The 25,232-nt window shown below is 32.9% G+C and overlaps 4 protein-coding genes across 8 annotated transcripts; 2 read left to right on the top strand and 2 right to left on the bottom strand.

The window, feature by feature from the left end:
• The first annotated feature begins 287 nt into the window (after positions 1 to 287).
• Positions 288 to 4,226, top strand: LOC116337470. Its single transcript, XM_031762066.1, has 10 exons — positions 288 to 526; positions 1,759 to 1,911; positions 2,105 to 2,225; positions 2,284 to 2,372; positions 2,444 to 2,611; positions 2,687 to 2,876; positions 3,011 to 3,233; positions 3,309 to 3,582; positions 3,678 to 3,818; positions 3,906 to 4,226. Exons 1-10 carry the CDS (start codon positions 478 to 480, stop codon positions 3,980 to 3,982), a joined length of 1,485 nt encoding a protein of 494 aa, XP_031617926.1. The 5' UTR covers positions 288 to 477; the 3' UTR covers positions 3,983 to 4,226.
• On the bottom strand, positions 4,129 to 8,569 carry LOC116337472 (uroporphyrinogen-III synthase-like). Its single transcript, XM_031762070.1, has 2 exons — positions 5,404 to 8,569; positions 4,129 to 5,279 (listed from the first exon to the last, which is right to left on the bottom strand). Exon 2 carries the CDS (start codon positions 5,199 to 5,201, stop codon positions 4,443 to 4,445), a length of 759 nt encoding a protein of 252 aa, XP_031617930.1. The 5' UTR covers positions 5,202 to 5,279; positions 5,404 to 8,569; the 3' UTR covers positions 4,129 to 4,442.
• Positions 5,730 to 8,809, top strand: LOC116337471 (lysosomal aspartic protease). Of its 3 annotated transcripts, XM_031762068.1 has the most exons (7): positions 5,730 to 5,814; positions 6,034 to 6,130; positions 6,988 to 7,117; positions 7,237 to 7,479; positions 7,574 to 7,769; positions 7,868 to 8,439; positions 8,567 to 8,809. In XM_031762068.1, exons 1-6 carry the CDS (start codon positions 5,766 to 5,768, stop codon positions 8,395 to 8,397), a joined length of 1,245 nt encoding a protein of 414 aa, XP_031617928.1. In that variant the 5' UTR covers positions 5,730 to 5,765; the 3' UTR covers positions 8,398 to 8,439; positions 8,567 to 8,809. The 3 variants fall into 3 exon arrangements, with proteins under 3 accessions (XP_031617928.1, XP_031617927.1, XP_031617929.1); XM_031762067.1 differs by lacking the exon at positions 8,567 to 8,809 and having other exon boundaries at positions 7,868 to 8,563; XM_031762069.1 differs by lacking the exons at positions 5,730 to 5,814; positions 8,567 to 8,809 and adding an exon at positions 5,910 to 5,932 and having other exon boundaries at positions 7,868 to 8,563.
• Positions 8,810 to 9,376: 567 nt separating this feature from the next.
• Positions 9,377 to 20,956, bottom strand: LOC116337473 (Kv channel-interacting protein 1-like). 3 transcript variants are annotated; one of them, XM_031762071.1, is made up of 5 exons: positions 18,833 to 20,956; positions 13,524 to 14,754; positions 13,088 to 13,157; positions 12,071 to 12,141; positions 9,377 to 11,750 (listed from the first exon to the last, which is right to left on the bottom strand). In XM_031762071.1, exons 2-5 carry the CDS (start codon positions 13,677 to 13,679, stop codon positions 11,427 to 11,429), a joined length of 621 nt encoding a protein of 206 aa, XP_031617931.1. In that variant the 5' UTR covers positions 13,680 to 14,754; positions 18,833 to 20,956; the 3' UTR covers positions 9,377 to 11,426. The 3 variants fall into 3 exon arrangements, with proteins under 3 accessions (XP_031617931.1, XP_031617933.1, XP_031617932.1); XM_031762073.1 differs by lacking the exon at positions 18,833 to 20,956 and adding an exon at positions 16,118 to 16,305 and having other exon boundaries at positions 13,524 to 14,653; XM_031762072.1 differs by lacking the exon at positions 18,833 to 20,956 and adding an exon at positions 15,973 to 16,085.
• Positions 20,957 to 25,232: the final 4,276 nt, after the last annotated feature.

The following is a 25,232-nucleotide window of genomic DNA, read 5'->3' on the forward strand; positions in this document are numbered from 1 at the left end:
TGATTTTGAATACAATCAATACGAATACGGTCTCGCTCTTTGTTTCTCCCCTGTATGTCGATTCTTTGCTTTCTTTATCTCGCTCTCTCTGTGTGTTATTTTGTTTTTTATTTTCATGTGTCACCTTTTGTGATGTCAGCCAGGTATCTTATCACATATGCATGTATGTGAATTACACATATAATCAGCTGATAAAACAGACATTATCACAATTGGAGAATGATTGAAATAAACGGAATGAAGTAAAATGAATTTTAGTAGTTTCGTGTTTACTAAAGCTCTTCACATCAATACATTCGCATAAATATTTTCTTTCGTATTTTTTTTTTGTCACAGACAAAATACAAAAAAAAACTTTGTGCTATTGGTTTTTCCTAAATCGATTACACGAAAGAAAACGGCATTGATATTCGTTTGACACATAAATTCCGTTTCACATCAGTTGCATCAAATACTTACAAGTGAATAGCGAAAAAGATGATAATCAATTTTGTGAATCTGTCCAGAATTTTCCTGCTGTTGTTCGGTAAGTTGTGTGCTAAGGACGGAAAACATTTTCTAACACACTCATAGCCAATCAGCCGTCATGCAACTAGGCATAGAGCCAAATATGTTTTGTGCTGAGCACGCGACCGCATTTGGGTATCATTTAGCCACTTTAAAAAAAAACATCGAATATCTAACGTGGCTAATTAAAATAAAACAGCAGCAATGCAAAGAGAAAATTGATGTTTGGCGGCGACAACAAATTTCAATGAATAAATCAACGAGAGCAAGAGAGCAAGAGTCGAATGTAAAGATATTGAAAAGAGGGAGGAGAGAAATAGACACACCATTGAACTAAAACAAGCCACATTACATTGCTTTGAAAATCATAAAAATTTGATCTGTCGTGCATAATGGCAATTAATGTTTGACAGTTTTGATTTCTCCAAGTGATAAAATCCTTCATATATTGTGCTTTTTTTCGCTTTAATGTATGATTGTGTGTAAAAGTATTATTCATTACTAAAAGTATGTGTTGAATTAATAACAACAAAACGGAAAAAAGGTAACATTGATCGCTTGCAGAAATAACGCGGAGTGTCACACAAGCGGCCTCATCTCTTTGGCTTTGCATTCAAGCTTCCATTTCTTTATTTTTGTGTTAGTGTGTTGTTACAATCTTTGTGTGTGTGTGTGCCATGTCCAGCGGACAAAAAAAACCGGTAAAAATGGAGTTTCTGGCCTTTTTTCTGTGCATTTCTTATTTTACCATTTTCTTCTATTTTAATTTATTTACCATTTGAAATACTGCATCAGGCAACGTACAATGTGCGCAAGTTTTTGTGCAATCTCTCTCCTCATTCTCTTTTGTCGATGGGTTGCTATCGGGCCAATTTTTTTTTTCTCGTTAGATTGGCGATTCCGATTTTTTTGTGTCTTTCTTTGTATCTCCCTCCCTTCTCTATCTCCCTTTGGTTCTCTTTCGACCTATCGCATTGCCAATTCACTTTTTGCTTACTTTCATTGCACAAGAATAACATAAAATGTGATATCAATCAGTGATCAGAGTCTATCGGTTAAATCACTACTACTGGTGCGTATATGAAACGATGCTCTATCGCTCTCTCCCTCTCTGATTCTACACTCGAAGCCCAAGTGTCAGGTAGAACACTCATAAGGCATATGAATGCGACGCACCAACTCTCAGCATCGACATATACAATACATCCAATTAATTGGTATTTTAATTATGAAACATGTACTTTTTAACAGGTTTAAGTATACACCAATCGAAATCAGATTCTATTCGCAATGGAATAATAATGAATGGTGCTAACGAGACAGTTGATGGTTCAATTGATAAAAGTGCCGTACAACAGCCAAGTGTCGACGATGTCATTGGCAACGGTAGCACTCAACCATCAAGTAAGTATAAAAAAGCGGAAACTTTTCAATGACGAGGAAAATATCGAAACATCTTCTTTTAATACAAAATTTAAAACAATCGAATGAGATCCGTTGTGAGTGTATAATTGATTATTATCCGAAACAATGAAACGATTGAACCAAATCAGTTATGATGGAATCGAACAAGATAAGACAATATTCTCTTCAATAGATATGTTGGATGCGAAAAGCGAAATTTCAATCGATCAACATTTGGAGCAATATTTGGCCAATCATGCAGGTGCAACAGTTTTGCGGCCGGAAAAAAAGGATGACACAAGTGAACTAAAAACGTATATAAACTTACATTTCAAATACACATCACATCATTACATTTTGTTTAATTTTTAGTATTAGTTTCAACGGTCGGCAGGACATCAAGTTTGTTATCCATTTGTTGGATATAAATAAATACACAAATTATATGCAAATTAGTTTCAGTGAGTTTGGAAAATATGTTTTCATTTTAGTATAATCTAAATTCTGGCTATTTTTATACACGTTTTTTTAGCATCTGCTCAAGCAACCAAACAAATTTATAATTTTACCGAAATTATTAAGCCGACAACAATGAAAATAATCACATTCAGCGATATTCAGAAGTTGGAGATTTTTTTGGAGTTTGGAAAAAGTGAATTCAGCCGTTATCAAGGCTATGTGATAACATATGAATTATATGGTAATAACTTACCTATTTTTTATTGCATTTGTGATTTTGCAATTCAATTTAATTCCAAAAATTTTTTCTCTAAAGATAAAAATACACCTGAGGGCAATGGTAGTGCAGTCATGCAACTGCATCCATTGGACAAACTAAGCGTTCTAATTGAAGTGCCCGAATCAAAGCAAGTCAATGAGACTTGGATGCAATTTCGAGCATTACTAGCAACCAGCACCAATAAGTACATTGATTCTACTGGAATGAATGTAGAAACAAAATGCAGGTACATTTTACCATCGTAAAAATCAATTTGGTTTTGGCATTCGATTGGGTTTTTTTTTCTCTGTCTTTCGTCTATTTTTTTTTCTTTGATGAAGGTTGATTAAATCAAGTCGCATGTGAATGTTTGATTTTTAGTGTAGATAATGTTACATTTGACAACGTGTCTACATGTAAAGCAGCATGGTCGAACGCGCAAAAATGTATTGAGATTGATTTTTCAATTCGATTGAAAGCAAAAAATGATCCAACCATAAAAGAAATGAACGATATGAATAGAGAATTTAACATGAATCGCGACGAATTATTTCAAATGTGGATTGAATTTGGACGACAAGAATTTGCTGATAATGGATATAATGTAATTTCTGTCTGTCTCTCTTTTTGTTTCTTTCACCCATCATATTTAAATGGGGCACATTTTTGTTGTTTGCAGGAATTTCCAGTGCCCGATTCAAAAAAATTATTGCTGCTATGGACGACAGTGAGTTTGGTAACTATTGCAGCATTTTTAATGGTTCTAACTGCAATTTGGAAAATGGATGTATTACGCGACTATCGTCGAATGTACTGGAAAAGTGGTGACGACGAAAAACAAATATGCAAATCGTCCGATGGCACAATGTATCCACCTGTACACCAAACGGTTCCCACACTCTTTCCAAATGATCTGTCCGCACCATGTAGTACATCGAACGCCATTCCATTCGGTTGGTCACATGTTTTTCTACTGAAAATGTTTTATGTAAATTATTATTGGCAAGTACACATTTTTTTTTCTTCTTGTGCTTCATTCGACACACAGATTTCGTAAGCAAACCAATCTCGTATAGTATCAACGATTTTAAGAGACGTTCATCGATTGCAGAATCACTTAATCCGAATGGCACCAATGCGAAACGGAAAGCCGGTAAAGTGCCATTTCAAAGCGATACAGATTTCAGTGGTATGATCATGATGATTAGTACGCATTCATTTTCTTTTTATTTCATCAATCTATATGTTCTTTTTTTTCTAATTTTATTTTTATTAGAATCGAAACAAGATCGACCGGAAGACGAAGTATACTTCAGTAACTCCGATTCAACATCACCACGGTTAGTAAATTAAGCAAGAGACATCGTAAGAAGAATAACAACAGCAATAACAAAAAAAAACGCTTCAAGTCGCAACGTGATTTTGTTTTTGTTTCCAAATCGATTTATTCAATCCATCAAAGCCAAACTAAATAGAAGTGATTAAAAAGAATGTGTGTGTTTTGTTTCAACAGTCCCATATAATGTTTATTCAATGTAAAAAAAAAACTTTCAAATGAATAAAGGAGTTAAATAAAGGATATTAGATTTAATCTGAACAAAAATCTTAATAATAACTTTTTAAAAGAATTGTGTTTGATTTGAGCATGTATTAAGGATCATCATCAAACTATTTGGCATAACAATCAAAATTCTTGTGTTTTTTTTATTTTCTTATTATTTGTTCCCTTGCGCTTTGGGATGGTATATAAATATATTGCGATAAATGAAAAGCATGCAGTATAAATGAGAACAGAAAAAATCAACAACAACAACTATGATTCTAATAGTGCTTTGACCAGATATTCGACAGATGGTTTTTCGGCCGTTTTATACACTTTAAAACCATTTGTTTCGAGGCACTTGCGTGTGCTCGGTCCGATGGCAATTAGTTTATAATTAGCTAAATTTACGTCTAATTTTCGTAGAATTGCGGTTGTATAGTTAACACCCGATGGGCTGAAAAATGCCAAATATTCGGCTTTGTCATCGATCAATGCTTGCTTGAGATTCGATTCAAGGTCACTGTGCGCAACAGTTTCATACACCTCAATCGCATCCAAATAATATCCATAGTCCATTAATTTTAGCTGTAGCGTATCCTGTCGCAAATTTCCGCATGGAAAAATGAACGGATATTGTAGACGAGCGCCTTCTAAATTTTCAAAAATAAAATCAGCCAAATTGTTTGAATTACCCGTATGTTTGCCGCGTGCATTTAAATCAAGTGCCACATGAATCAAATTATGCGTCACTTCACCAACACAATAGTTATGTAACTTGCTCCATTTTTCAGGCAATTTAATGCCCACTTCACTTAATGCCACCTCACAGGCTTCCACACTTCGTGGACTGGTGAACACAATGCCCGAATACATATCGGGTGCTTGTAATTTTTCGCGTAGTTTGTCCAAAAATTTGAAGCGAAATTCCAGCGTTGGCACAAAAATTGGTTCAAAATTGTGCGCCTGTAACAACGTTGTATAGTTGTCGACACTATCACTTTCCGATTTTAGTAAAACCACACGCTTCATTTTGTCGCCTTTTTTGTGCTTAATATTTGTGTCTCACGTCTTTCTTATTCTTCTCAATTCACCAATTGTTTTTAAGAGCTGTACAGTCCGATCCAATCAGTTGATAGTTTATAAAAGAATAAAAAAAATTAATTGAATTTAATCCACAATTTAGTTCAGTGTGTCAGGTGTTTTTGTGAAGTGATTTAACCGCTGTGCTTACTCTCACACAAAACCATCCAAACTGTTTACTTTGTTTCAGTTAATCTATACGCCGAATATAAATAAACATCTATTTCGTGCATATTGTTGATGAGACACAGTGTGCGTGTGCGTGTTTGTGTTTAACGAACAGGCCATGCATTCATTTTGTAAAAATAAACACATGCAATTTGGCAGATGAACCAAAAAAGAAAACCAAAACGATTAAACGATTACAACGACTGCATAAATTTGCCATTTATGCGTGACAATTGTCTCATGTCACAATGTGATTGATAAATGTGCTGGCCGGTGGCGCCACTGGTCAATTTTTTGGTATTATTTCACACATATACATATCTTATTGTGTTGACGCTGTCAATAATGATTACATTTCAAAATTTCAGATCTACAATACACTTTGGACCGAACGGTAAGTGAAGCCGACGACAAATAACAAAGAAGAGTCAAGCACAAATAGAAATAAATATATATTTTTTCGAACGAACCAACTACGTTAAATTAGATTTTAATTCTTGTCTATATCGGCTGTACTAACAGTTGCTATTTTGCACGTTCTCATACTCATTTATAATTAAAACGACAACAACGACAACAAACAAATAAAATAAATTACGTTTCTATTTTACAGAAAATATTTTCAGAATGGTGTTTGGAAAAAACATTTTGTTTTTGTGCCTTTTATTATGGACGACAGCTAACGCAGACCAATCAAATGGATTGATTCGGTAAGTGTTGAGTCACACGATTATTGTTTATTTTTGTATTTTGTTCATACACACTCTTCTTTGTACCATAAAAAAGAACGAGAGAAAAGACATTTAATGCGTTCTATTTGAATAATAAGTCGCCTCTCTCACTATTTCATAATTTAAATTTTTACGATATTTATTATATAACTTTTTCGCTTACCATTTCCACTAATTATGTATGGCTTCCATGAAAATGGAACTTTTTTTCTCTCTATGGTGTGTCGTTAATTACAAGACAAGAAAATGCGGAATATTCTATATAAGTGTGGCTTTGAACATTTGCCAAACCAAAGTCAATTTATACGGACATAATAATTTTAATGTATTTTTTTTTTCGTTCATATCGTTACGGACGATTTGTTTGTAAACTATTTTGACCGGAATGACCTGTTTTTAAATAAGATAGATTATCTTTTATCTATTCATTTTATTTCTTTTAGTGCATGAAACATTTATCTCCATCATATACATTCATACTCTTTTTTTTAAGTGTGCTGTGATTATGGCTATCAACGCCAAGTAGCCAATGATCCATAAATGAAAAATAAAATTTTACTTACATTTATTTACTTTTATTGGCGAATCACCATATCGCTTATTATTGGCTTATAGAGCAATATACGATATCAGTAAACAAATGACAATTGGTGTGGTCTGACTCATTGAATTACATGTATGAAAATTATAATTAGTTCATGAGCAAAAATATCAACGAATGACACAACAGTGCATTGGATATTGGGATTTGTTGATATTGTTGTTATATTCTGTTTTCAAAACTAATTGTTCATCTTATCAAGTGTTACAATATGTTTTATTTTCTATTTTGGTAGAATTCCTGTAGAGAAATTTGAAACGCCGCGCAATTTCTTTCATCGTGTCGGCACCGAAATCACACAATTGCGATTGAAATACAAAAATCTCAGAGGTCCTACACCGGAACCGCTCTCAAATTATCTAGACGTATGTAGAAAAAAAACAACATCGAAAAATCATTTAAATTCGTTTATCATTTTTCTTTTTATTTTTATACAAGTTGTTCACATTAATTTTTTTTTTTTCGTTTTGAATTTTAAAATCAGGCTCAATATTATGGTGAAATCTCGATTGGTACTCCACCGCAAAAATTCAAAGTTGTCTTTGATACGGGCTCATCAAATCTATGGGTTCCATCGAAGAATTGTAAATTTACCAACATTGCATGTTTGACACACAATAAATACAATGCAAAATCCTCATCAACCTACAAAGCAAATGGAACACAATTTTCTATTCAATATGGATCGGGTAGCCTTTCCGGTTATCTATCAACGGATGTTCTTGACGTAAGCGATAAATGAATCCGCAATATAACCATATCAAATTGAAAGAAGAAGAAGAAAAAAAATATACATAATTCCAATTTTTCATAATTTACAGATTGGCGGTTTGAAAGTGAAAGATCAAACATTTGCTGAGGCAATCAATGAACCCGGTTTGGTATTTGTTGCGGCTAAATTTGATGGCATTCTTGGTTTGGGATATGGTTCGATTTCCGTTGATCGTGTTGTGCCACCATTCTACAATTTGTACAGTCAGGGTTTAATCAAAGATCCAGTGTTCTCATTCTATTTAAGTAAGCCATAAATGAAGCCGCATCATTGGCTAATCAATAATATTATCATATCAATTTCGATAAAAAAAACCAAACATTTCGTTATTTCTTTTCGATAGATCGTGATCCATCGGGTAAAGAAGGTGGTGAAATTATTTTCGGTGGATCAGATCCAGCACATTACAAAGGAGATTTCACATATGTACCAGTCAATCGTAAAGCATACTGGCAATTCCAAATGGATTCGGTTACTGTTGGCGATAAGAAATTCTGTGATGGTGGTTGTCAAGCAATTGCTGATACTGGCACCAGTTTGATTGCTGGCCCAGTTGAAGAAATTACCAATATTAATCGCGCTATCGGTGGAACACCAATTGTTAATGGACAATATATTGTCGGTTGTGACGCAATACCAAATTTACCAACCATTGGCTTTGTTTTGGGTGGCAAACGTTTCGAATTGAAGGGAATTGATTATGTATTGCGTATCAATCAAATGGGAAAAACAATTTGTTTGTCTGGTTTCATGGGAATTGATATACCACCACCAAACGGTCCACTTTGGATTTTGGGAGATGTATTCATTGGACGTTATTACACTGAATTCGATATGGGCAATGATCGTGTTGGATTTGCCGATGCCGCTTAAGATCGGCTGAGCGTTCATAATACATTCAGAAAATTACCAAAAGCAAGTCTCGTCACATTTAATCAATTTTTTATGCAACCAATAACATTTTAATTAATCCCAGAAGCAAAATCACATACAGAAATACTTGGAGTCAAATATAAAGCAAGAACTTATTTTTTTTTTTCAGAATAATATCGAATGAGATTGAGATAATAAATACATAACACCACAATTGTATAGAACAAATGATGTCTTTTTAAATGAACAATAATTGCGAATAAACAAAAATAATTTAGAGGCTACAGTAAAAAACATACGGTTAATTCAATAATTTTTGAACATAACAATTTTTGCATGATGTTCTCAACTCAATGGAAAAACATAAATTTTGTTTCTTTGGTCTTGAATAAATAAAGAGAAAGAGTCTGAACTGAGTTTTTCACTCTGGCCCAACAAAAAAAAAACCGATGCATGCTTACTTTTATTTGCGAAATCGTCATTTTCGCGACTTCATTTGGGAAAATGTACACGCTTGTGAATGAGAGATGGTCTTTTGTGTACAAAGTGAAAACCTTCACACAGTCACACACCAATGCTACATGGAAAATGAATTTCGAAAATTTATTGAAAAGCATGTGCAGCAGTAAAATTATAGTAGCAAGAAATCAGCGAACACACGAAACGAGCATTTGAATTCAAAGCCAAAAATTATTTGGCACCATATACCAAATGGCAATGAATACACGCTCTGAACGTTTTTGCGTTGTGTATTATATGCGAAGCAACAATATAACAGACTGACAAAATCATTTATACGGATCTCGGGATGCTTGCGTTGAAACACATCGAGTATGGAGGAAATGTTGGTATTTAAGGGACACAAAAAAAAACAGTTGCATAAAAGACAAAAGACAGACAAAAACGAGCATGAAAGAGACATACATGTAGATATATATAGAGAGAGAGACCGAAAAACAAATGAAAAGAGTAGAATACATTGTTTGAAAGTATTTTAGCTGTTATTATTCAATGGATTCGGTTCTTTTCTTATGCAATTTCTAATTGTGTTTCATTTTTTTTTCTTGTACACCTAAATCCATTCTCATGTTTTTATGTCACTTTTTCTGGTAAAATTTCATTAATATCTCTTGTGTATTTGTTTACTTTATCTAATCAATTGGACTAAATTTTACTAGCTTGAAATTCAGAAAATAAATTTATTATCATTATTGTTGTTGTTTTGGTTTTATTCATCAATTTTGCATGAATTTATGAATTTGTTTCATTTTTTTCATTGTTAAAATTTGTTTGTCAGTAGTTGTTGTTGTTCTTACTTCACCTTTTTTTATAAATACGCCTATGCGAGTAGTAAATAGTGTTTTTCTTCCGTTAAATTTCTTTTCATTTTAAAAATAATGCTGTGATCAATAAAAACAATAATCGTTAAAATGCAATCATTATTTTGTATATTTATATTGTGTCTTCTTCTTCTCCTTTTTTTATTTTTTTTATACAGTTTGGCAGTGATAAAATTCTCTTTTCTGCATTTTCCGCTTTCGTATTGTGTTTTACTCTGAAGACCGAATGAATAAAACTGAAAAAGTAACAAAGAGTTGGTGATTGCATTGGAAAGTTAAAAAAAAAATTCACACAATTAGTATATGGACAGGGTTTTACCGAAATGTGTATGTTGGATACTCAGATTAATAGGTCGACGGATCCATTTTAGTCGATGCACAGCGGAAAATAAGCAAAAAGAGAATCATCTCTGATTTTGGTAAAGGTACAATTGCATAAAATATTTGATAAGTTTTTGTTTGTTTTCTATTTTTGTTGTTTGCTGATGTTATTCAAACGTTTAAGGTTTTAACATAACATTTAATTATGTTCGTTAACTTCTTTGCCATGAAATATCACTAAAAAATATCGATAAAATCTATTTTTAAATATAGAAAAAAAGGAATTTCAAATAATATCAGCGAAAATTCTTAATTTTTCATTTTTTTTTTTTTTCATTTTAAATGTAATAATTGTAATAATCATATGTTCATAATGCTTTCCATTTTTAGTCGAGAGTGTTAGAATTAATTTGTTGTCATTGTTTTTTTCCTTTCATTTTTTTTGCTGTTGTAAGCTAAAATTGGATTTTTCCTATTCGTTTTATTTTGCTAATTTTGTTTGTGTTTGATTTGTTTGTTCAATTTCAATATTGGATTTATAGCTTTCGTTCTCGCTCCAATTTTCGCATTAAAGTCATTCTTTTCATATGCACCATTCATACACCAATATTACGTCCGAGCGTAATTTACATTATTTAATTAATGATAAATTTTAATTTATTTTAGCCTCATTTTTTTAGATATCATATATATGTAAAATTCATAATGCAATCTAGATGGCCGATTAAAAGTTTAAATCTTAATTTTTTTTTTGTTCAATTTGTTTAAGTTCAATTATCAATTCATTTAAACTTTTCCAAATGCCCAAATATGTTTTTTTTTTCAATGTTTCTCAAAATGTTAAATTATGAAAAAAGAAATGGATTTAACGACGATGACGCTAAATGAAACTTGATCCGCGAGAAAAAAGTGAGAAAATTGTTAACGTAGCTCATTTAGTTCATAAAATTCAGATGATAGAGTTTGTTGTTTAAATGTCTAAGGTTGATCAAACATGTAAACACATCAGCGTATTGTGGATTTCATTTGATTTCCGATGCAATTTAATTGTATTTTATCGATTGGCAAACACCAGTCACTGGTGTATGCTATGCGTGTGTGTGTTTGTGTGCAATTTATAATTCCTAATAAAAGTTCAACCTCAAAGTGTATGCTCCAATTTCATTCTATCTCATCAAAATAGTAGAACATTTTAGCGGCATTAATATTGTTGTTTTCACTTGGTTATTGGTTAGTTGTTCATTTTGTCTTTCTAAAAATGTGTTGCCTTGTATTTGGTTTTGTTCAATCAATTTTATTTCATTTTTACAAGTCTATGAGTGGAAAGAAAGTCTTATTTTTATTATTGACTACCATGTCGGGTGATAATCAAAGATCCGTATCGAACATTTGCAGTGATTTAGTTATTGTGTCGTCCTTTAAGCATGTTTCTAAAAATTCTTCTATTGTTATGACCCCATCTTGATTTAAGTCAAATTTTCGAAATACTTTTTCGACTTGTTCACGAGCCTTTCGATCATCGTCAGTTTGATTTGGTCGACGGCCCATCAGTTCATGCACTGATTGGACTATTTCGCTAAGCTCACTTCGACTTATGCAACCGTCACCATTCAAATCGTACAATTTAAATGTCCATCGAAGTCGTTCATAAACTGAACCGCGCAATAGCGTTGATAATGTTACCAATAAATCCTATCATCAGTTTTTTTTGTTCATCATTTAGAGGGAAAAATAAAAAAGAAAATGAAAACAGAAAGTATTTAGAAAAATGTATTACAATATCTCAATAACAACATTTTGTGGCTGATGTTTTTACATTTTATGTATCAGCCGTACTTTTTCTACCTCCTAGGTGTACATTCAACCGCTGTATGAATTGCATTTAAGCATAGTTTTGAAAAGAAAATATGCATGTAAACATAAAGTGGTACACTCCGGCTATTTAAATGCAATTCATATGCGGATTGCCAGTGTTTTTTTTTATGAAGTTGTATGGATTGAAAAATATTTACCCGGAAACTGATCGCACCAGTGCAGTTAACGTCAAACGCTTTGAACACATAATGTGCATAAATACTAGAATCTTTAACGGATGAGAGGAGAAAAAAAAATAAACAACAAAAACAGAGAGACATTTCAATGAGTGTATAAATGCATGTGAATGTGTGATAGAACGGATAATAAAGTTGGTTGGAAAAACAAAAGGCTAAAATTGTCGTACGTGTTCTTCATAGAATTGTTCACTTGACGTTTGTTATGACGTCGTTGACAGGCCATTCTGTTTCAAACTATTGGCGCTGCATTGAGTGTTACGCAATTATGAATAATTAACCAGAGTGGCAGCTCGTGTGAATGAAGAAAATACTTTTGGTATGTAAACAGTGTGGCCTTACAAAGCGATTCCACTTCAAAATGTCTATGGCTATGTGTGTCGTCCTCTTCACATTGCCGCCACTCTTCAAGATCTGATGCAGATATATTCAAATTTTTCTTACAATATCGTTAAATGGTTAGGTGATGAATTCCAAAATGGAACACACTTGAATATGGAATGGTACTTGTTAATTAACCCCCTTTAAAAAAGCTTTACCGAATGAACGAACGAACGAATTTAAAATTCGAGAAAAGGATAAAACAAATAGAGGAGTGAGAGAAGAACATACCAGTTGCAAATTATAAACCAAACACAATGACAAACGAAAATTCCCATGCGAAAATGCCAATGTGCAATCTGTGTTCATCGTTTTCGACATGAACATACTCACATACAGATAGAATGCACCACAACCATTCAAGTACACAATAAATGAGTGTGCCTTTATGTTGTGACAATTCTAATGGGATTGCAACTGTTTTTGAATATGCCAACCATCAAAGTAATCACGTTTCTCTTTTAGCCGGCTACATTACAAATTGCACAATAGGAATTTTCTCAAGGAATTTTCCAAATAAAAACAAAGAAAGAAATCGAGAAAGAGACTTATGTAAAATTGAAAAAAAAAAAACGGTTTTTCGAATATTATACTTACTGCCATGAGGGAAGAACTTTGCATAGATATCTTTAAAACACTCTTCATGAACAACACCTTCAGGGCATTCCTGTGAATAGCAACATAGAAAGAGAAAGACAAAAAACCGTGAATTGCATTTTTTTTTTTTGCAAATATAAACTAAAATTGCATTGCCTCTCGCACAAAGGTGGAGGGCAAGCGACAAAGATGTCACAATTTAAAACATAATAAGGCTACTGAGAAAATAAGAAAAAGTATATAAAAGACCATAAGCCAAATTGAATGGTATGAAATTCACTAGAAAAATGAAGGGAAAAGACGCATTGTCTACTTATCTCCCAACGGGAATAACGAAGTGAAACTATATGAGGAAAAAAAGATACACTACAAAGAAACTGTTTTCCAAACTAAATGTCTATTGATTTTGAATTCAGTTTGAATATTATGAACATACTGTTTTGAATCCACGATACATCACTCGAATTTCTTGTCGCGTGAATTTTGTTTGGCGACAAAGGTCCTCCAAAGCGACTGGTATTGGCTTGGGTACGCGAGTTGTTTCTAACTCATAAACTACTTCTTCAACTGGACTTTCTGGTGGCGTTGCCATGTCGTGTGTGTTTTTATTGTGTGTATGTTGTGTGTGTGTTTGTGTTATTTATTCAATTTTCAACTTTTTTTTACAGTTACTATTCTTATTATTGTTATCCCGGTTTGAATAAGTTCTGTTAATCTTTCGTTATTTTATTGTATTCGCATTTGTTAATTCGGTTTAATTCCTTGTTTTATTATTTGGTTTTTATTAAATTTAAGTCGTTTTGCTTTTTTCTTTAAATTGATTTAACCTAAGATACTTTTTTGCATAGTTGTTATTGTTTAATAAGTTTTTTGTTGCTTTTTCTTTAAATATCTGTATTGATCTTTTGAATACTTGTTAAGTTGACGTAAACTTCGTAAATATACGATTTAAAATTACGTTTTAAAATTTAACTACAACTAAATATTTATAACTTGGAGGGGATGAAGTAATGTGAAAAATGAGTTTCACTAAATAAGAATCGATTCAATCAAATCACGTCTTTAACGAAAAAAAAAATGTGAACGAAAACAAACGAATGAACTAAAAACAATCACATCCACTGTTTTATTAATATGTATCAAATTTAAATTAGGTTTTCATTTTTAATTTAACTATTATTGTACAGTTTGGTTTTCGTTTTATTTTATTCTCGGCGATTTTCAATTAAGATGTTTCGGGTGGTCTTTTTTCATTAATTATATTATGTTTTGTTTAAATATTTTTTTTTTTAGTTTGAATGTTATTTTGAATGAAAAGAAAAACCCCGAAACGAAATAGCTTAAATTAACACAGTTCAACTCAGTACGATATATCCTTTGGTATCCTAGCTTCTTTATTATTAAAAAACACCCCCACACAACATAGACGCTAGTACATCTAGTTATTTATAAATAATTTAATAAAATTCGTGTACTTGCAGCTATTACACATTACAGCTAATCTATGGTGGATGGTAATAGTGGTTGTTTCTTGTTGCTGTTGTTGTTTAGATTTTATTATGATTTCTAAAAGCAATGAAAATGTTGTGTTGTTTTTGTTGAGTAATATTTTTTTTTTTGGTTTGGCTTTGGTTTCGTTTTTTTGGTATTTGTGTACGAAATGTATACTGTATTGATGAAATTTGGCAGGAATAGAAAAAATGGGAAGAGAGAAAAGAATATATGTAATCAACAAAATATTAATACAAAAATTGTACAATGTAGATCTTTTTCTAATAAATAAACACATGCAAAATAAACGAGTCTAGTTTAGTGAATAATTTGGAATTTGTTTTGAATTTTTAATTTTATGTCTCGATACGGCACTTTATAAAATGATATGCTTTGTACAACAACGTTGACAATGATAACGATAAGTGTAAAGGCGGAACGATTGAAATCTTACACGCATACAATAATTTATACCATGTTGGATATTAATATAAACGAACGAACGAACGAAACAAAAAAACACATCGAATTTCCCACGAATATTTGTTCATGGGACAAATAACAACTGTTACGCAAACGTATACACATCAGTGAAATGAATGAGAGCAGAGGCAACAGCAGCACCACATGAAGTATGTTAGAAAAAACAATAACAAAACAAAAACTGAATGAAACGTTTTATAACGGTGGAAAAATACACAAAAAGGCTGGCAGACAGACACACACACATACATGTACGCACACTCGCCTGATTCGTTTCAAAATAAATGAAAACCAATCGAATTACCAATATTAATTTATTGGTTGGCTCACATGCTGATTCAATGAAGCGTAATCACGATAATCACACGCATTAGATTAACGAAAAATGGCCCAATGACTATAGTTGATATTGCATATAATCGAACCGAAAGCACCGACAGTGTTGTATACAATCAAAACGATGTAAAAACGAAACGATTGAAGACGAAAGAAAAACGCATCGAAACGTTCACGAAACAGTCTCTTTCGATTCAGAAACGGTTTTCTTTCAGATTCACATTGACGCACAAAACGAAATCTCACTGTTTCAAAGAAAATTTTCGCAGCGAGACCCTTTATCTATTTATAATCATTCTCTCCCTTTTACTTCGATGCTTTTTTTTAAACTTTGATTTACCTTATAGGATATTATGCAGAAATGTGCAAAAGAAAAAAGGTGCTTCAAATAAGGATATTTGTCGTTAATATTAAACGAGCATGGAAAAACATGGATACTAAATCGGTTTTAATATTAGCGATATCTTAGCATGTTTTCCATAATTTTTCATAATGTATACTTGTGACACGCACGGTATTCACACATTACATATTCATAAATGCACTGAAAATTACGAACGTAAATGAGATCATACCGAGACAGAATTCGTTCGGTGAAACGAGACGAGCCAAAAACACCGACGACGACGACAACGATGACAAATACCAAAAAGATAACGAAAACAAATTCCTTACAGAACGATAGCAAAATGGATTGATGGAACACGAGCGAATAAAAACCGTTAAAATAATTTGCAAATACACAAATAAAATATGCCCATGATCATCATATCACATCACATCACATCACTGAGAAATACACGAGTATCAAAATGTATGTTCCGTGGGGTTTCGTGTTTCGGTTTGGTCTCGTGCAAAAGACCAAATGTTTTGTGCACCATGCAGGATTTTATCGTGTTCGCAAATCACTACCGAGGCACATCCACGTACGTTGCCGTTTCTATTTTTTTAGGCGTGTATTTGTGTAAACATATATATATTTTTGATACACAGCACATCGTTGCTGATTCGATTCTATTGATTACGCGTGTCTGTATCTGTAAGCTTTTCCATTTCGGCTAAGGGCTTTTCTTCCCGCACATTGCAATACCATATTATATATCACTGACGTAGATTGAATCCAGTTAAAGTTATGTTTATGTTTGTATGACTGTTTAACTTTCTTCACTGCTTCTCATATCGAATCATGCGCAAAAATACTAAACACACCGTGATAAGCTTTACATCAGTATCGCGCGCTTTCAGACTCCATATTTCGCACATTTACTCATACATATACATCATACAATATATTCATTTCTATATATGAATTTTATGGTGAAATTTTGTGCATGCACGCACGCATACACATTGGCACAATCTCACACACAGTACATCGTTCGTCACAAGCAAGACAACTAGCAAAAAAAAAAAATTATGAACGATTTGGGTGTTCGGTGAGTCTTCAGGTTTTCAGGTCTTCATCTTTTACCGTTTTGCATTTAATTCGTATTTGATATAGGTTTCATGGTATGCGGGATGGGAATGACACACGCAAATGATCCTAGACACATTATGTCAGCACAAAAGAAGCATTGAGTTATAATACTTTGACATAAATGTATGCATATAAAATATAGAATATATACACATACACCTACATTCATACATACATATATGTATTAGAGTGGTTCGATTTTGACATTTTTTCAAGCATCAAAAATCGTACCCCTATAACCTCTGTAGGAAGGTCATAGAAACATGACTATAACATCGAATTCGAAAAAAAAAAAGATTTTTGGTGATGCGCGGCTCCAGGCGGTTTCTTAAAAAAAATCAAATTTTTATGAATTTTGATGAATTTTGAGCACTTTGAAAATTCAACAAAAAATCCCCGGGGGTTTTTTGGCACGAGAAAACCGATTCTGGCCTTAATTTTGTAATACAATTAATATTCGACACTTTTTTGATAAAAATATATACTTTTTTCATAAAAATATTCTTGAAATACATAAAATTGACGGTATTGAATACAACACGTATAAAGGGGTTGTTATGACATTTACAGGTACCTTGTTTTTGAAAGATTTTTTTTTGCAGCAATCAAATCACAGTGAAAACTTGTGAATCTTATTTTCTCACCAAAATACATAATCTGGCCAACTTTGAGGAAATTTCATTCATTACAACATCAAACATGCGTGGTACCATACAAAAATCCAATTTTTTGTGATGATTTCATGAAAAAAGTGTCGAATATTAATTGTATTACAAAATTAAGGCCAGAATCGGTTTTCTCGTGCCAAAAACATCCCGGGGGACCATTTTTTGTTGAATTTTCAAAGTGCTCAAAATTCATCAAAATTCATAAAAATTTGATTTTTTTAAGAAACCGCCTGGAGCCGCGCATCACCAAAAATCATTTTTTTTCGAAATCGATGTTATAGTCATGTTTCTATGACCTTCCTACAGAGGTTATAGGGGTACGATTTTTGATGCTTGAAAAAATGTCAAAATCAAACCACTCTAATATGTATATATGGGAAAATGATGAGAATTCGGGCGATAGAGGAAAATTATTATAACCATGACTAAAAATATTATCGGTACATAACGGCTGAAAGTTTCACATCATACTGAAATGCAAAACAGCCAATGAACAAATCAAAAGCATACTGCTTCAATACAGGAACAACAGGAAAATAGAGAAGAAAAAAATAGCGAATGGTAGAGAGAAACAAAAAATTAATTTGAACAACTTTGTGACATTATCGCTCAGGAAAGCGAATAACATGACGTACGCGAAAAACATTGGGAATGCGAATTGAGCAAGAGTGAAATGCAAATAGTGCCATCACGGACGATGAATATGTGTACACAACGGCTTTATTCAATTTCATTGCATTTTGCTCTTCTCACGTATACCATCCTCGTGCGCTGTTCGTCTGATATATGTTTTTTCATTGTTTTCATTTTTATTTTTCATATTGTTTGTGAGTGGTGTGTGTGTGTGTGTGTGTGTGGGTTTTTTTATTCCTTATAATGTATGAGTTTCGTGCATTGCTCTACTCAATTGTTTTGATATGTCTTCCTTTCTTACAATTTTTACGATGCGTCCGTATGTGCATCGTGTATGCAAAACAATTGTTATCGCTTCAACTGCACGATACATGTGTGGCAATACGATTATATTCCATGATCTATACAAACCGAATGAGACTAGGTGAGAGAAGAAATGTAAGGCAGCTGCAAACATTAACCGAGTTTTTTTTATATCTATATATTCACTATTCTTCGCTATTGCTACAATTTTTATATGTGAAAATGCATGCATGTGAAGTTATATTTTCTTTTTTAATAAATGAAAGGCACTATCATTTTCCTATATCGGTGAAATATCAATGTTAACCATTTAATCGCTATAAATGGAATGTGCGTTTCATTTGTGATTGTTACCTTTGTGTATGTTGGTGTTGATGGTTCGGAGGTAATTGTTGGTAAGAAAATCGAATCGACGTTCGGTTGATAATTTTCGTTAATTTGTTGTTGTTATTATTGCTGTTGTTTGCCGTTGCAAATGTTGAATTTTCTCAAGTAGTGGGTGCTCGTCGACACTCTATCTATTTTGTCGTTTCTCTCCGCTTTCTCACTATTTGGGCAACTCAAACAACGATATCGCGTTTCACTTTTCCTTTTTCGTTCTTTCGCTCTCGTTTATTATTCGTTTTGCCTGGATTCGTTTTATTTTTCATTCGCCATTGCTATCTCAGTTTGGTCGTTTCTTCGTTTCGTTTCGTTGTAACTTTTTTGTTGTTGTAGTAAAGTGGATTCTGCAAATGTTACAGATTGAGATACTGACTGATTGAGCTATTGAGCGTGCTGTATGTTCCAATGCAGGGTACGTGTGTGTGTGTGTATATATATATATTCACGGTTTGTTGCTTTAATTTGCCTGGCTATTGTACCGCTTGTCGCGGCGAGTGCTTATTCGCTGGTGTGTATGCTCAACTCCAACGACTAATTAGTGCGAAACGTTTGAAGACCATACATAATTGTGTCCTCGGAACATGCTATCAGCACATGTTTTATGTTTAAAAATAATATTTGTTATTCCTCTGTATGTGTGTGTCATAGATATGCTACTATTTTATAAGTAGACGGCTGTCGGAATGTACAATGTGTGCTTTTTTATGATGTATATTTGATTTATTGTGCATAGTTGTTAGAGTTTTGCTGTTTTTTTCGATTTTATTTCACCTTTTTGTGTGCATATTCACATATACCAAATCTAGATAGATTGTCCGTTATGTTTCAATTCAAGCGATTGCATTTGAAACGACAGAGAAAATAAAAATCACATACTTAAAACATGACTGCAACTTTTGAGAGGCAACGACTCTAAAGACTCAACTAGGAGCATAATAGTGACGAGAGAAGCACACACTTTCAAACTAACATTTTACTCGAACGAAAGAACAAAAAAATTGAACGAAGAAGGAACAAGAACCAGAGGCATACATTCAATTCGGATTGGCTTTCGTTATGAGTGAATTCGTGTGCAACGCTTTTTTTCCTGCCTTTGTTGGCTGTGGTTGTTGTTGTTGCTGTTATTTCCGTTTTCGTTTCACTTTGGTATAACTTTAAATTTACATATTGTTAGCATTTCAAAATGACTTGTGTTAATGCATTGCATTTTCGTTGCCATATAATTTTTTTGACCATTTCAATTTAGCACAATTTAATTTTTATTTATTACGACTTTTTGTGCTTGTTGATTGTTGATATAATTTCCATAAGTAATTTATTAGCTTGATACCTTCGTTTTTCTTTGCTCGCTTATTTTTCTTCAATTTTTTCTTTTCCTTTCTCTAGTTCCTTTCACTTTTCATCGTAATTCGATGTTTCTTATCATCATCTTCTTCTTTTTTTTTTATTATCGTGTATTATTATGATTTAACACTTAATTCACACTGCTTGTAATACGGATTGATTTTTGGCATTTCTTTTTAGAACTTATTTATGATTTGAACAATATTGCTACAATGCTATTAAAACCAAAATTTATTGTACTGTTTAAGATGATGTGTGTTAGTTTGAACGGGGTATGCGTATATGACTTTTTTTTCTTGCTTTCTCTTTGCAAATGTGCTTTGCCACACTTTCTATCTATCTCTCTGTGTGTGTGCGTGTGTGTGTCTCTTGACACTCGGTGATTGGGGACCAAATTCACAATCCGAACTAAGATAATTTAAACGTGATTTGAAGTGTCTTAAAAACGGATATTTCATCGAATTCGTTATGGTTTTCTTTATACTGATTTAAAGTCTACCCTATAGAAAATTCACTTTTATTTTTAAAAACTTCACACACTTTTTCCAACAATTTCGTTCATTTTGTATATAATCTTATTTTAAAAAAAAAAACTCGCACAGGCTATCCAAACCCCGAAAATGAAACATGCACAACGATTTTTTTTTCTCTCTTCTCTTTGTTGGATTGCTTTCTATTATCGCCGCTACCACCGCCGCATACAATGTAAGAGAATATCTTACCCGGACTGTGAGCGAAATATTTTTCTGCTTGCGAAGAAAAGGCAAAACCACCAAGAATAAGCAGCAATTATGTGAAAAAGCGAGACATGAGCCAAATGGATGGGAATACATAATGATTGTATATGTGTATATAAGCGCAAGAAGGCACATGCATTTACCAAAAGCATTTATACCAGCGAGATGAGGGTGTTTATTTAAATAAGCGACAGGGTTTAAAAAAAATACCAATCTCATTTGAAATTTCGGTAAAAATAAAATTGGTCGATCCGACATAGAAAAAAAAGGTAACACAACATAAAAGTAATCAATTTCGAAATTGATTTAAAAAAAAGAAAATTCTTTATCACAAATGCTGTATATGATTTAAATGGAAAATATAACTTTCACATCACCCTGTATGTTTGACATATTTTCTTGCTTGGACTTTTTGCGCGCGCATTTGTTTCAAGTTATTTTGTTCGAACACACACGCACACCAACACAATTGCACAATTCCAAAATGCTACACACACGCACATCCAGCAGCAGTACACGCTCCGTATGTAAATAAATCTGTGGAAAATAGAAGGAGGGAGTAAAAATGTTACATTCGGTCGGTTTGTTGTTTTTGTTGCTGTTCTTGCTGTTTAGAAACGAGAAAAAGCTGGCTTTTGGATATCAAGCCGATTTACGTATATATTTGCTTCGTGTGATACGTATTTGCTGTGGTTTGAATCGGTGAAGCTTTTTCTCTCTCTCTTTCTACATTTGAAGAAGGAGTCAAAGAAGCAAAATGACAAGAAAAAAATCATCTTAGCCACATAGCCCATTATTTTGACCGAAACAAACGGTACGAAACATTTGGCATTGTTAAATTATGGAATTTAAACGGAAATAAAAGATAACAACCCCAGTCATCCGTATATATCGGGAACTAACACCGTTTTTGGCACGGGTCCATGTTTGCAAGAGTGACTTGAGAATTGTCATCAATTTGGCGCTTACTGCATTTTATTTTCTCTTTATATTTATGTATGTCATTTGAATGACGTTGAACAGCTGATTGTCTCCATAAGAATGTGCGAAGTGCTGCATGTGAAGCAAATAACCCGAACACACATTTTTACATCTTCTTTACAGGCAACACAGAAATTTTTTTATTTGCTCACATCGAAAAATGGATTGCACTTTTCTTCAATCCGAACTTAATCGCTTCTTTTTTTTGCAAATTCAAGAGAAATTGAATTCATTGCCGTTCTTCAATTTTTTTACGATTATTATTTCCTTTTTTTATTTCATCGATAATGTGCAGATGTTTCTACCACACAAAAGTTAAAAAGGCAAAAAAGCACAAAAAAAACAATGAAAATGTAGTAGTAGAAGAAGACGATGAAGTTTTAATATGATCAAAAAATGGCAAAGAAGGTGACAGCGGGTAGAGAAGATAGAGAGAAAGAGAGATTTAGCAAGAAAAAAAACAGCAATTGCAACCTTTTATTACGACATTAGAGTAAATTTATTGCGACATTTATACTTATACAATTAGCATAAATTCCATTTTGGTTTTCCACATTATTGGTTTTTACCATCGTTTTTAAAAAGTAGTTTTCTGGTAAGTAACTGAACGATTTACGAGTTTCGGAAGAGATTGTTGTGTTGATTTTCTGAACGTGACGCGCGTGGACTTGATTCTGGTTTTCATTTTGTCTATTCGTTTTCATGAATTCAATGAAATGAATGTGTGAAGTGAAAACAATAACCGTTACATATATGGTTTTTTGTTGATCTGTTGTTTTTCGATATACGTAATTACGTAATAAAAAGATAAGCTTTCCCACTTTTCAGTACTTGTGAAAAGCACCTTACGATTAAGCAAAGCTCTCTTCGAGCTACCAAAAAGCTTGTAAGAATCATCCACTTCTTTGAGACAAAGAATCTACCAATCCAAGCAGTCCGTTTGAATTTGAGCTGCTGTTGCTATTGTTGTTGATGTTGTAGTTGTAGCGGAAACCGCTTGGGCTCGATGAAAGTCATAAAATCAAGGTATAAATTGAATTGTGTGATTCGGTCGAAATAAAGCATTTTTCATGGAACCATTATCATTAATATGTAAGACAAAAAGGGTTTTATAGGCACTTCAAGAAAATTGTATATGAATCTAATAAAACGCTTCAAGATATGACCTTCAGATAAATGTCGCATACCATTTTACATGCAATCATATCAAAGTTATAAACCACAAACTGGGATTTCGGTAAAATGTGTGAATAATTTAGATTCTTTCTTCGAACAATGCATTCTGCCTCGGCTTCACATTAACAACTTAAGAGATTTAACATTTAGCTGGGTTCGCCGTGTACAATTTTTTTTTTGTTGTGTCTTGCCAATGTATCATATCGGCGCTCTGTTGTCTTGCCAGCAAAAACCTAATAAGCATCATCGCTTAAATGCTCATAAAATACATAAGAGGCTAAATGTGGAACGAATTGTCGACGACAATGACGACGACAACGACAACATCAAATAAATGAACGAATGGCAATACGAACAATAACAATGTCACGACCAAGCAAAATAAAGAATGGGGCAACGGGCTTGGCAATCTATTTGACTCATTGCGCATAATGTATATGCTTGTGATTTAATTATTGTTATTAGCGAGATATTCTTTTTCCATTGCCACTATTTCTAGCACTAGCAAAACCGTCACGTGTTCTAAATGGCTATTCATCGCATTTTACTTCACTACGCTCATAATTTGCAGCGCACCAGAAAAATACAAACTAAATATTTATGATTCGTTATTCTCGTTGACATTTTTCGTTTTTATACGCTATGAGTGTATGTGTGTCTGTAAGTGCGCGCGGAAGTTGTGGAAGTTTTTTTTTTTCATTTTATTCTCCGTTTTGTCGAAATAAACAAAAAAAGGCGCATTTCGTTTGAAGGCTGCAATGTGGGTGTATTTACATTTGATTGATTACTCATAATTGGTAGAAAAAAACATTACAATTTATGCGCCCATATATTTTTGCAACATGTTCCGTTTATTTTGGACATTTATTCTATGCTTTTTTTGTTGCGAAAAAGGGAGCAATTAAACCTATCGTGGCATTGAATAGATAATATTTGGACTATAGAGAGATACATTCAACATGAAAAATAGAAGAATTCACCAACCACATCCATCAATGTGATTAGAATCTATTCATTTCAACATTTATTCAAAACCTCATTTGCTTAATTAGGATGTATTATGATATGAGATTCAATGATTGCTAAAGCATCAAACAGTTGCATAAAAAAAACATACAGAGAAAACAAATTTGTCGGAAAATATTCAATGAATGTGGTATTGTCGTTTTTTATGCAGAAAAATGTCTATCTTCAAATATCACATTGCCATTGATTTTCGCAGAGCACAATATATGTGAGGAGCATTCTGAGAAGCACTATGTAAGGAGTAACATTTACTCCGGATCTTCAAACCACCACTCCTCATATTGCTCTTAGAAACAATTATGGGTCATTCCAAAAACTCTTTCGATTAACTGGGGGGTTTTGACGTAAAAAATATTCCAAACGTTTGTGCCGAAATGCTTAACCCCTCCCCCGGCAATCGATTTTCATCACAATGGAGAAAAAACCATTATGTTATGATCTACCCTCTGCAAAATTTTCCCATTCCTGTTTCTTTTATCATGCCCATGAATGTAATCAACCCATTACTACTCTGGAATTATTTAAGTGAATAAACAGGTCATTCAAAATCGATTTAGTTCATCGAAACGGTTATATCAGAACCAATAATTTACTACGTCAGTTTGTAAAAAACTATGTTCTATTTTTTATGTTGAAATCAGGATGCGCATATTTATAAATGATTTAAAACATAATCAATGTATGATAAAAATAAGCTTCATTATATTAACGGTGGCGGCATGTGATTTATGCTCGTTTCGAACAATAAATCGATAAAATCATTACCATTCGATTAATATCTTCTTGGAATTATTAAGTGGTAAGTTTTCTAAAATGTCGGTTCTAAATGTCGGTACGTGTTGACTCTTGATTTTCCTCCCAAATAGATTGAATGATAAATCGTTTCCGCTGCGTGCTCAAGCGAGAAATGTAAAAATATTCGATGTTTATTCATGGATTGGAAACGGTATCATATACAACACAAACCAGCCAAAAACAAATCACATATCGCTATAAGTGTGTAGCCAAAAATGATTTTGCCAAATGATTCGCTCGGAAGACTAAATATATATTGGAATCGGTAATAAATAATATGAGGAAAAGTTTAACGTGTTTGCCCATTGAAT

The sequence above is a fragment of the Contarinia nasturtii genome, unplaced genomic scaffold (assembly GCF_009176525.2).
Source record: "Contarinia nasturtii isolate CC-2019 unplaced genomic scaffold, AAFC_CNas_1.1 Cnas_scaffold_285, whole genome shotgun sequence".
NCBI lineage: Eukaryota > Metazoa > Arthropoda > Insecta > Diptera > Cecidomyiidae > Contarinia > Contarinia nasturtii.

Excerpts from the sequence above, each read along its gene's own strand:
- LOC116337470 (XM_031762066.1), top strand. The coding sequence starts at position 478 with ATGATAATCAATTTTGTGAATCTGTCCAGAATTTTCCTGCTGTTGTTC. Across the intron at positions 2,226-2,283 it reads GACACAAGTGAACTAAAAAC|TATTAGTTTCAACGGTCGGC; the intron begins GTATATAAACTT and ends TTTAATTTTTAG. Across the intron at positions 2,373-2,443 it reads TTATATGCAAATTAGTTTCA|CATCTGCTCAAGCAACCAAA; the intron begins GTGAGTTTGGAA and ends ACGTTTTTTTAG.
- LOC116337472 (XM_031762070.1), bottom strand. The coding sequence starts at position 5,201 with ATGAAGCGTGTGGTTTTACTAAAATCGGAAAGTGATAGTGTCGACAAC.
- LOC116337471 (XM_031762068.1), top strand. The coding sequence starts at position 5,766 with ATGATTACATTTCAAAATTTCAGATCTACAATACACTTTGGACCGAAC. Across the intron at positions 6,131-6,987 it reads CAATCAAATGGATTGATTCG|AATTCCTGTAGAGAAATTTG; the intron begins GTAAGTGTTGAG and ends CTATTTTGGTAG. Across the intron at positions 7,770-7,867 it reads AGTGTTCTCATTCTATTTAA|ATCGTGATCCATCGGGTAAA; the intron begins GTAAGCCATAAA and ends TCTTTTCGATAG.
- LOC116337473 (XM_031762071.1), bottom strand. The coding sequence starts at position 13,679 with ATGGCAACGCCACCAGAAAGTCCAGTTGAAGAAGTAGTTTATGAGTTA. Across the intron at positions 12,142-13,087 it reads AAAGTTCTTCCCTCATGGCA|ATTCTAGTATTTATGCACAT; the intron begins GTAAGTATAATA and ends CATCCGTTAAAG. Across the intron at positions 11,751-12,070 it reads CTGGTGCGATCAGTTTCCGG|GATTTATTGGTAACATTATC; the intron begins GTAAATATTTTT and ends AACTGATGATAG.